Raw genomic sequence first — 12,146 nt, 5'->3', positions numbered from 1 at the left:
AAATGAACTGATGCTGGTCAAGGTCAGAGCACAGGGCCAGGCACATAGTAGGTGCTCAGTAAATGCTGTCACACTCATGCTGCCAGGCCTTGGCTTATGAAGGCCTGGAGCCATGTGAAAGCTGCAGGGAGGTGCAATGGTGACACCAAGCTGTGTGACCTTGGGCAAATCACATCACCTCTCTGGCCTGAAGGCCCCGCGGGAGCCTGTGGGAGGCCCAGTGCTCAGGCTGACCTCTCCCCCACCTACAGAGCCGGGACGCTGGCACCTACACCTGCACGGCTGAGAACGCTGTGGGCCGTGCCCGTCGCCGCATGCACCTCACCATCTTGGCACTGCCCGTGTTCAGCACCCTGCCCGGGGACCGCAGCCTGCGCCCAGGGGAGAGGCTGTGGCTTCGCTGCGCCGCCCGGGGCAGCCCTGCCCCCCGCATTGGCTGGACCATCAATGACCAGCCTGTCACAGGTCTGGGCCTGCTGGGGGCTGGGAGCTGGGTAGCCCGGACCCTGGCAGCCCAAGGAGGGGTGCCAGGAAGGGGTGGGCGGTGGACCCCTGACCTAGTGGAAAGGGAGAGGGTCTTTGTCAGCCCTGTGGTTTCCAGGTCTACAAACTTGGCACTCAGAGTGGGGGTAGAGGGGAGGTGGGACAAACCCGTGTGTGGCCACTCTGACCCAGCCACGTATCAGGGCAGGCAAGAAGCCGCCTTCAAAGAGGCCACCCCAAGACCTCAGGGCTGGGAAGGGGGGGCCTGCGTTGTAGCCAGTCCTGCTGCTCCCCTCTGAGGGACCCTCAGCACACCCCTTTCCCCGGGGGCTCTGTCTTCCCATCTGGGACCCAGGTGATGTTTAGGAAGGCACAGCACCCTCAGGGTACATAGCAGGTGCTCAATCAATGTCTGCTGAATTGACGACTCACTGTGGCCCGTCCACTGCAAAGCGCTGTTTTTCTTCATTAGAGTACGACATCAGGAATTCCTGAATCGGACCCGCTGAAACGGGAGCCCGGAGCCCGGGTGCTCGGCCCCGCCCCTCCCGGGAACATTCGTCCTGGCCCTGGGCCTCACCGGAGCAAGTGCCCATCAGTGGTAGCACTCGTGCTCCTTCCCGTTGTCAGGGCAGTGTGGGACCCACAACACAGGGAAACTGTTGTAACGCCCGTCTGAGGGCACAATATAAGCTAAACTGCGGCGGTGTTTACTCTAAATGCCCTTTGTTCCCAGGTCCCCAGACACCTGCCCTTGACCACTTAGCAGATGCACCATGCATACCAGAACATGACAAAGGCGGGTCCTTGAACCACATCCCCTGATATGACCTGTGCCTCCCTTGAAGGGGTCTGACTTAGTTAGGCTTCCACCCTGGGAGAAGGGACATCTGTCTTCTGTGTCTTTATTAAGCACCTGCTGCGTACCCAGACCTGAGTTAAACATTTAGGGCAGGAAGTCCCTGTCCCCCAGGCTCAGAGTCCCCCTGGGGCATCTCTTCCTCCCCCACAGAGGGGGTGTTGGAACAGGACGGTGGAAGCACGCTGCAGCGGGAGGTGGTGACCAGAGAGGACAGCGGGACCTACGTCTGCTGGGCCGAGAACAGAGTGGGCCGCGTGCAGGCCGTCAGCTTCGTCCACGTGAAGGGTAGGGCGTGTGCCTGCGTGTCCTTACTCTGGATCCTTGTGGAGCCCACTCTGCTGGTGTTTTAAGAAACTGGCCCCCTGGCCTGCTCACTAGTGGGTTTCCACGCTGGCTGCATGTCAGAATCCCCTGGGGAACTTTATAAAGTTCCAGCCCAAATTAAATTAGAATTGCTCAGGTGGGGCCCAAGCAGCAGCATTTTTCACACTTCCCAGAGGCGGAACTGGAGCTCTGACTCCTGGGCCTGCAGCATGACCCATGGCTGGGCAGTGTGGGAGGGGGCCTGGGGGCCAGCGTACCCTTGCAGGAAAGCGCGTGATGCTTGTCAGCCTGCCAGTGTCCCTGACAGCCTGCTCCTTGAGGAGCAGCACAGTAACCCTCAGTGACACACGGCTTAGATTGCTCAACATCAGGGGGTGTGGAGTTTGATGGAGGGCAATGCGCAGCCCAAGAAGACAGCCTTAGCTTTTGGTGGGTTCAACCTTAGGAACTCAGGATGGGAACCGGCACAGGGCATCCAAGAGGGTTTTACAAATCACAGGAAAGGAGGATCAGGGAAGTCTTAGTGTTGCTGGGTACAACTGACAAGTCCTAATGATCAGAGGCATTTTCCAAAGTGCATGTCAGAGAGCAGGTGGGTATGAGACATACAGAGCCCTGCGCTCCTGGCTGTGCCTGTCTCAGGCATCATTAATCGATCACATCACTATTCCCACATAGCCTTAAAACCATCTCAGTACAGTGTTCCTGGCAGCCACTGCCAGTCACTTAGATTTGGCCCATGACATAGAAGCTGTTTGATATCCTTGATGTACTGACTGTGCTGGCAGGGGCCTCAGTCAGCCACTGGGGACAGGGGTTGAACAGGCCTTTAGGGACAGGTTTCTGGGTGGTCGAGCCTTCAGGCAACCTTTTTCAGAACTCCTTCTCCAATGTCACCCTGAACAGAGGCTCCTGTTCTGCAAGGGGAGGCCTTCTCCTACCTGGTGGAACCTGTGGGGGGCAGTGTCCGGCTGGACTGCGTGGTCCATGGGGACCCATCGCCTGTTATCCGCTGGATCAAAGATGGCCTTCCACTGTGGGACAGCCGTCTCCGGCACCGGCTGCAGAACGGCTCGCTGACCATCCCCAGGACTCAGGTGAGGTGGGGCCTGGTGCCTTGGGGTGGGGCCTTCTGGGACAACCCTAGGCTCTTCCTGATTGCACAGGAGGGTTCTTCAGATTGGCACTGCACTCTGTAGTCCATAAAGCACTCTCCTGTCCATTGCACAGCATCCTCCCACCACTAACTAGTGTGACCTCCAGCCACTGCCTTAACTTTTCTGTGCCCCAGTTACTCCACCCATTCAGCAGGGGAATAGCATTTCCACCTCATAGGCTTATGATGAGAAATCAGTGAAAAGACCCATACCCGGTATTTAAGTGTGATTGGTCTATAGATAGTGGCCAATAAATGTTTTCTGACAACCCCATGGGGTAGGTAAGCAAATAGTTCTCCCATTTTACAGATGAAGGCATTGAGGCTCCAAGACGCAAAGCAACTTGTTCAGGCCCCACAACCACTAAGTGCCAGAGGCAGGCCCCACCCCAGGTCTCCCGACTCCTTCTTAGGCACTGGCCAGCCCCCTCCCGCCTCCTCTTCTGTGTCCCAAGTCCCAGTGACCACGCAGAAATCCACAGGTCGGTCCTGACTCAAGCTCATCTTGACCTCGCCTGGTCAGGAACATTAGTAGGGCAACAATAATAGCAGCAGCAGCAGCAGCTGTAACTACTGTTACCTGAGTGCTGACTGTGGCCAGGCACCGTGCCTCGCCCGTCACAAGTGTCATTTCATTTAGTGCTCACAATCCTAGTGGTCATTACTCCATGTTAGAAGCGGGGAAGTGAGGCTCTAGAAACATGGTAATGGCCTAATAGTGGGTTCAGTATGGTAGATGGTGGGGCTGGGGTTTGGTCCCATGCTGCTCTGACCCCATCTGTACTCTTACCTGTGTGCCGTGCTGCTGCCTGATGGTCCCTTGGGCGCGGTCACCAGGACATCTTCTTGATGCAGACAGTGTCCTTGGCCTGCCGCCCAAAAGTAAATCTGAACCTGGGTTTTCCCTGAGTTCCATAATATATCCACATTCACAGATACCCTGGAGACAAGGATTCCTGGTCACCCAAGATAGAGAAGTGCCTCCACTCCAAAAGACGCACGATGCACACTGGCCCAGTGAAAGGCCTGGCTAGTCCTGCAGTGCAGAAACACATTGATGTTAAACCAGTGTTTCCCAAACTTATTCCACCATGGAACCCTTTCTTCAAGGAGTCCCCAATAACATGCCACAGAACGATAATATTTCAAAGCACACAGTAAAGCAAGCGTTTTCCAGCATGTGGCAACAAATCCATACCCATAGTCACCGCCAGGGAGTGAAATGGGGCTGGATGCTCTTGAATCTCTATTGCCAAGTGGCTAAGGGAGGCCCTCCTGATACATTGTGGGAAATCTGCCGGCCTGGCTGCATGTGCTCTAAGCTCCTTCCTGGGTAGATGGGCCAGAGCCCATCACCCCCTCCATGACCAGCTGCCCCAGGCTGCTTCCCTCCCTGCCGTCCTTCTCTCCTGAGCATCACACCTCCACCCACCCCCATGCCCTCCTGCAGATGGACGACGCGGGACAGTACCGATGCCTGGCAGAGAACGAGATGGGGATGGTGGAGAAAGAGGTCCTCCTCGTACTACAGAGTGAGTCTCGGCCTCCCTGGCCCTGGGCTCTGCTCAGCAGGGCAGGGGTGTTGTGCCGTGGGCGCTCAGAGAACGGCTGTGCCAAGGCTGTGTCCACATGCCCTAGGCTGTCCGATAATATGGAGGGAGAGAGGCAGGGCCCGGGACTCAGAATTCTTTTACAAGTATTTATTCAGAAAACACAATTGATATCCTACAGAATGTTTTTCAAATGTGGGGTAAGATTCGGGTTTGGGGCTGATGAAACCCAGGGACCTGGCAGCCAGGTCGACCTGGGGGGAACCAGTCATACAAAACTCAAGAGCTCATAGTGACAGCTCTTGTCTTCACCAAGCAAATAGTTTACAAAGCAATCTTGGAACATCAAATCAGCCCTGTGAAATAGTCTAGAGAGGAATTTTAAAAAAACTCTTTTGTAGAAGATAGATATTCAAAGAGAAGGACACATACAAGTGTGTGGCTCAATGAATTTTTGTAAAATGAACCCAACCATTTAGCCTATCCCTGGATAAAAAAGTAAAAGAGTTTCAGCTCCTAGTAACCCCCATCTTGCCACCCCCTTTTAAATAGTTTTGTTGAAGTATAATTTACATAACACAAAATTCACCCATTATAATATACTCTCTAAAGATTCTTAGTAAATTTATAGATTTGTGTAATTATCACTACAGTTCATTTTTAGAACATTTCTATCACCCCGAAAATTTCCTTGTGCCCATTTGTAATCAAATCCTGCTCCCCTCCCCATCCCCAGCCAACCACTCACCTACTTTCTGTCTCTACAGAAAACGCCAGTTTTGGGAATTTCATATAAATGGAATCATACCATGTGTAGTCTTTTGCTTCTGGCTTCTTTTACTAATCAATGTTTTTGAGGTTCATCCATGTAATGTCATGTATCAGTACTTCATTCTTTCTTATTCCTGAATAATAATCCATTGTGTGAATATACCACATTTTGTTAATCCATTCACCAGTAACTGGACATTTGGATTGTTTACGATTTGGAGCTATTATGAATAATGCTGCTATGAATATTCATGTACGAATCTTTTTGTGGACATATATTCTCATTTCTCTTGGGTAGATTTCTAGGAATATAATTGCTGGGTTGTATCATCATCACTGCAATCAATATTAGAGCATTTTACTGTGTTTTAACTTACACTTTTGCAATGGCTAATGATATTGAGTATTGTTTCATGTACTTATCAGCCATTCACACACCTTCTTTGGTTAAATGCCCATTTTTAATTGGATTGTCTGTCTTATTAATGACTTGTAAGAGTTCTTCATATATTCTGGAAATAAGTCCTTTATCAGATACATGATTTGGAAATATTTTCTCCTAGTTGGTAATTTTTGCATTTTCTTAATGGTGTCTTTGAAGAGCAAGAGTGTTAACATTTGATGAAGTCCAAAGTTTACTGATTATTTCTTCTGCCCTCTGAAATCTGCTGTTGAGTTCCCTCTAGTATATTTTTCATTTTGGTTATTTTCATTTCAATTCTAGAATTTCCATTTGGCTATTTTTCTCCAGTTTCTGTTGCTTTCTTGACATTCCCTCCTTGTAAAGTCATTGTCATGGTTGCCTTTCATTCTTCTAACGGGTATAATAGCTGCTTTGAAGTCTCTGCCAGCTAAGTCCAACATCTAAACCCAATGGAAATTTATTCTGCCTGCTTTTTTTTTCCTATATAAGGGTTACACTTTCCTTTTTCTTTATTTCTTGTAATATTTTGTTGAAAACTGAGCATTTTTGATAACATGTTGTAGTAACTCTGGATTCTGATTTTTCCCCTTGAGGATCATTGTTCCTGTTATTAGTAGTCGTAGAAGCAGTAAAAGTATTGCTTCACTTTAAGCTGTGGAATCTGTCTCCTCCATGATGCGCAGTTGCCAACGTCCCTGCTCAGTTTCCTATTCTTTTTCTTTTATAGCCAGAATCTATAGCCAGCAATCTAGGGATTGCTCCATATCTCTACAGTTTAATGGTCGGTTGACGACTAATCAGAAGTTGTATTCAAACATCTCAAGCCTACAGGGGTCCCATTCTCTGCCGATGAATCTGTGTGTGATTAGGGGTGCATTCAAAATTCAGGCATCTTTCAAGTCTGCCTCCACTTTGCCTTCCCTCTCTGCTCTCTCAGGTTCCTACTGAACAGATATAAATATGCCAGGATTGGGGAGAGCTGATCTAGAATCTCTATGGACTTCTCATTTCCACACTCCTCATTAAATTTCTTTTATTTTTTCATTTTTAAAAATTTATTTATTTATTTTAATGTTACATTAAAAAAATATGAGGTCCCCATATAGCCCCCACCCCCCTCACCCCACTCCTCCCACATCAACAACCTCTTTCATCAACATGGCACATTCATTGCATTTAGTGAATACATTTTGGAGCACTGCTGCACCACATGGGTAGTGGTTTACATTGTAGTTTACACTCTCATCCAATCCAGCCAGTGGGCCATGGCAGGGCTCATTAAATTTCTGGTTGCACTGCTCCACTCAACCCAACCCACAACCTCAGAGGCAGATTTCCCGGTTTGTTTCTTACCAATTTTGTAACTTTGTCTGACAGTGCTGCTGGCTGGCCAGAATACACTGTCATCTTCTGCCGTAAATAAAGTCAGCCCCTTCTAGTAGCAAAAGCTGCTGGTTTCACAGCCAACCCCACCCTAATAAAATTGGTGTCATAACCAACATGGAGCGAGGGTAGATGTGGGAGCAGCCCCAGCTAGGAAGCCACAGATTTCCATCGTTCTTACTGAAGTTCTAGCAGCTTTTTTTTTTTTTTTTTAAAGATTTATTTATTTATTTAATTCCCCCCCTCCCCCGGTTGTCTGTTCTTGGTGTCTATTTGCTGCGTCTTGTTTCTTTGTCCGCTTCTGTTGTCGTCAGCGGCACGGGAAGTGTGGGCGGCGCCATTCCTGGGCAGGCTGCTCTTTCTTTTCACGCTGGGCGGCTTTCCTCACGGCGCACTCCTTGCGCGTGGGGCTCCCCCACGCGGGGGACACCCTTGCGTGGCACGGCACTCCTTGCGCGCATCAGCACTGCGCATGGCCAGCTCCACACGGGTCAAGGAGGCCCGGGGTTTGAACCGCAGACCTCCCATATGGTAGACGGACGCCCTAACCACTGGGCCAAAGTCCGTTTCCCTAGCAGCTTTTAATGGAAAAATGATTCTCAACTTGTTGCCTGTCTTTGGTTGACTTCCAGCATGGTGGTTTTTGACAATTTATCAAGTTTTATACTCGTTTTATGGGGCTCCATAGCCAGAGAAGTCTTGCTCTTGCTTGATTTTGACCTTTATTTAGATGAAATAATATCACAGGTGCCTTTGTGTCAGGCTTCTTTTGTGCAACATTGTTTGTGAGATCCTTCCACATTGTTGCATATGGAATTATTTTATTCATTGTCATTGCTATATAGTTTTCCACTATATGGGTATATCACAATTTATTTATGTATTCTGCTATAGGGTATTTTCTAGTTTGGGGCAATTTAGAGTCATGCTACTATGACATTCTTATACATGTCTTCTGATGAACATGCATGCACATTTCTGTTAGAGTATTTGTTCAGAAATGGAATTCCTGGGTCATACAGTACACGTATGTTCAGCTTTGGAAGATACTGGCTATGGTGGACTGATAATGGCTCCCAAAGTGATGTCCGCTTCCTAATTCCCAGAACTTGTGAATGTGATCTTATTAGAAAAGAGGGCCTTTGCAGACGTGATTACGGAAAGGATCTTGAGACGAGGAAGTCATCTTGAGTTTTCCAGTTGGCCCTAAATGCCGTCATGAGTATCCTTATAAAAAAGCAGCAGAGGGAGTCAGGCAGACACACGTAGAAGAGGTGATGTGAAGATGGCGGCAGTTGGTGCTGGCAGCCACCGGCTGGAAGAGGCAAGGATCGCCTCTGGAGGGCGGCCTGCTGACACCTGGATTTCAGCCCTGGGGAACTGACTTCAGACTTCTGGCCTCCACAATTGTGAGAGAATAAGCTTCTGTTGTTTTAAGCCACTAAGTCTGTGGATGAAACTAATGCACTGGCAAATAGTTTTCCATGGTGGTTATACCACCATGCTCGACAGCCTCTCCAACCCCAAACTTTCTCCATCTTTTTCAGTTTAGCCCTTGGGAAGGCTCTTTCTGATGAGAAAACTGAGGGTCAGGGAGTGACTTGGCAAGAGTCCCTCACCAGTGAGTGTCAGAGCCTGGTCTGCTCATTTCCTCCAGCAGCAAGCAGGGGCAATCCTGACTGTCACCTCCTCATTGGAAGCAACCTAAATATCTAATAATAGGGTTTGGTTAAGCAAACCATCACAGTAGATTGGAACAATGGAATGCCAAGTCAGTGCTAAAAATGAGTATTTATTTAATGGCTTGGAAAGGTATTTATGATCTATTGTGGAGTGAAAAAAAAAAAAAAAAGCAGGTATGTGCAATATGATCCTATTTTCATAAAGAAGCAATGTCCAGAAGGAAATACCTAAGAACAGCAACTGGCTAGTAGTTCTCCTCTTTGCATCTCGGCATTTTCTAATCTGTCTAAATGAGTATGTATCACTTGAATCTACAAAGTAACGAAATGTTCCTAAAAAGCTTCCTGGGCCTCCCACAGGTGCCCCAGTATTCCAGGTGGAGCCCCAGGATGTGACAGTGAGGTCTGGGGATGACGTGGCCCTACAGTGCCAGGCCACTGGAGAACCGGTGCCCACGGTGGAATGGTTGCGGTCGGGCCAGCCCTTGCGGGCCAGTCAGCGGCTCCGGACCCTGCCAGACGGGAGCCTGTGGCTGGAGAAAGTGGAGGCTGGGGACGCAGGCGTGTATGAGTGCATTGCTCACAACCTCTTGGGCTCTGCCACAGCCCGGGCGTTCTTGGCCGTGAGAGGTACATGGTGTCCCTGCCCAGAACTTTTGTGGATCTGCTGCATGATGAGGATTTGTGTGTTTCTTGTAGGGGACCTGGCCCACTGCCCTGCCAGTTCCCCAATTCGTTTCTTTGCTTAGAGTCACAAACGCAGAATGGACCAGCTGGGAGGGCCTTATGGGCCATCTTATTTATTCTGCCCGTTTATAGTTGGAGAAACCAAGTCTCAGAGATGATAAATGTTTGCTGCTCATCTTAGTCAGGGAACCCTGATTACTCCAGCTTGGTTGGCATAGACATGTGTCCTCTTTGGGAACTCTACAGCCCTATAAAATAGACAGGGTAAAACAAGGGCATCAGTGGTGCCTCCCTGAGGGGTTGCTGCCACAAGTCTATGAATTCATGCTCACTCGAGCATCACACACTTGCCAAACCATGGTGGGTGGTCAGTAAAGGATATTGCTTACTGGAGTTACTAGTCCCTGCCTTCATGACTCCACCATCAGCTCCTTTCTCCCTTGGGCCAGACCAAAATGTAAAACGGAGAAAAGGACTATCCTGAGAATCCACAGTACAATGATTCAGACCTTCATAAAGGAAAGTCACAGAATATTATTTCTTAATGTCTGTGCCTCTATAGTAAATACTCCATATTTGTGACTTCCTGTCTCCCACCCTGCCCATGACAGACATCACTAATCTATCACTGCACACGGTATTGAAGTCTTTCTCCATAGAGCCCCTCCCTAGGTAGCTCCTCTTGGAATTGGGACTTGACTCTCTGCTACCTGCAGACCCACTTGAAACAAACTGCGAGCCAACTGTAGGACCCTTTCTGGCCTCTGGTGTCCTTATCTCCTTCATGGCATGCCAGTAAACACAGCTCTGAAAATTCAGTGGTTTTCAGCCCCTGGGCTGTGATGCTGTAACTAGGGCAGTTTTAGGCTGAGCAGATTCTCCCTTTATTTCAGATCTTGGCCCCAATTCTGACCCTCTCCTGTTGAGAAGTCCCTGACCCACATCCCAGAGCGCTGCACATGCTCTTCTTATTTTCTTAATGGAAACAACTATTTTCTTCCTCATGTATGTTAATTGCAGACTGGTCAGGAGATACAGAAATCTGGGGAAAAATACTTATCAATTATCTCCCATAATTCAATTATAGAAGTAGTGTAAGCAATTACTTGGGTGTATATCTTTCCAAACTTTTTTCTCTGAATGCAAATAGATATACTTTTTTTTACAAATGAGGTCAAATTTAAGTTGTCTTTATAGCCTGCCCCTTTTGCTTATTCTATCTTTTTTTTTTTAAAGATTTATTTATTTATTTATTTCCCCCCCTCCTCCGGTTGTCTGTTCGCTGCGTCTTGTTTCTTTGTCCGCTTCTGTTGTCATCAGCAGCACGGGAAGTGTGGGCGGCGCCATTCCTGGGCAGGCTGCACTCTCCTTCGCTCTGGGCGGCTCTCCCTATGGGTGCACTCCTTGTGCGTGGGGGCTCCCCTACGCAGGGGACACCCCTGCGTGGCGCAGGCACTCCCTGCACGCATCAGCACTGCCCATGGGCCAGCTCCACACGGGTCAAGGAGGCCCAGGGTTTGAACCGCGGACCTCCCATGTGGTAGACGGACGCCCTAACCACTGGGCCAAGTCCGTTTCCCATGCTTATTCTATCTTGGACAACGTTCTGTGATAACAAATGTAGGTCCACGTCTTCTTTAATGGTTTCCTATCATTCCATGAGAACGTTTTTTAGACTTTGTGGATTAAACCACATAGTTTATTTTCCCAGTTTCCCCTCCACAAACCACACTGTACCCATCTTTGTGTGCTGGCCTGAATATTTCTATAGGATAAATTCCTTCAAAGAGCATTGCTAAGGAAAGGGTGTCCAAAGTTCTGAGGCCCCCTAACTATAAATGTGTCATCCCCCCTGCCTGTTTCTTCCTTCCTTTCGGTCAGCCTGGGGAGTGAGGAGGTGGGAGCATTCCCCAATGGATGGGAGACAAAAGGCTACTGAGCCACCCCGTGTAGGGGAAAGTTGACAGTGTTTTGTCATTCCTGGGCTCCAATTTCCTGGCCCTTCCCAAAGCTGCCTGGGCAATGCCGCTGCTCCCCCAGCTCCTTCCTCTCCCCTTATTAAATTCCTTTATTAAAAGGCCAGGGGTAGGTTCACGTCTCCTTGTACTTCTTATAAACTCCAGGGCAATGGATATTGACGAGAGATCTCCCAGATGGCATCAAATCTTATTAAACCCCTGCTTTTGGTTCTGTTTCCTGGAATCCAAACTTAGCCAGCCCCCTGGTTTACCCACTTGGGATCCTGGCGGATGAATGTTTTATGTTATTTTTTCGACAGATCATGGGCAATTTGTTGTTAATTTCCCCCGAGAGCTGATGAACGGAGAGGCAGGCTAGCTTCTGTCTCTTGCCCCCTGGAATGCCATCTGCCCAAACGAGACAGCTGGTCCATTAGCCAGAGGAAGCATACCCTGTGCCCATGCCACCAATTGATTAGCCCTGAAGAGCATCTGTTTTTAGACTGTCTGGTGGCCTCTAAAAATTCCATCCACCCAAGCTGGAGCCAGGCCACTGATGGAATGGAAGAAGTTCAGGTGGCCTCGCTGGCTCCTGCCATGTGCCCACCACCACTGTCATGGACTCTTGGCACTTTAGAATCCCACAGGTCTTGGCATGCCTGTGGTTCCACCTTCTGATTTTACAGATAAGCAAACTAAGCTCTGACTTGAGCATGAGACTTGCCCAGGTTCAAGGCAGGTGATAGCAGAGTCAGCATTGGAAGTCAATGCCCACACTGCCAGGGCAGGGCTCCTCCCAATAGCCACCTCTTCTCTCTTGGAACCAGCATCCCCTGGCTTTGAATCCACTGCCCATTCGCTACATG

General features: G+C 49.1%; 1 protein-coding gene across 1 annotated transcript in view; it reads left to right on the top strand.

The window, feature by feature from the left end:
- The window catches only part of HMCN2 (hemicentin 2), a 151,392-nt gene that overhangs the window by 127,644 nt on the left and 11,602 nt on the right, over positions 1 to 12,146 (top strand). Inside the window, exons 82-86 of the mRNA XM_071216527.1 lie at positions 252 to 465; positions 1,496 to 1,630; positions 2,576 to 2,766; positions 4,276 to 4,357; positions 8,996 to 9,265. Coding sequence (XP_071072628.1) covers positions 252 to 465; positions 1,496 to 1,630; positions 2,576 to 2,766; positions 4,276 to 4,357; positions 8,996 to 9,265 — 892 coding nt within the window. The remainder of the gene's footprint in view (positions 1 to 251; positions 466 to 1,495; positions 1,631 to 2,575; positions 2,767 to 4,275; positions 4,358 to 8,995; positions 9,266 to 12,146) is intronic.

Source organism: Dasypus novemcinctus, chromosome 8, assembly GCF_030445035.2.
Source record: "Dasypus novemcinctus isolate mDasNov1 chromosome 8, mDasNov1.1.hap2, whole genome shotgun sequence".
In the NCBI taxonomy this organism is placed as follows: Eukaryota; Metazoa; Chordata; class Mammalia; order Cingulata; family Dasypodidae; genus Dasypus; species Dasypus novemcinctus.
The sequence above is the reverse complement of the archived record's forward strand: the minus strand, read 5'-3'. Positions and strand labels throughout refer to the sequence as shown.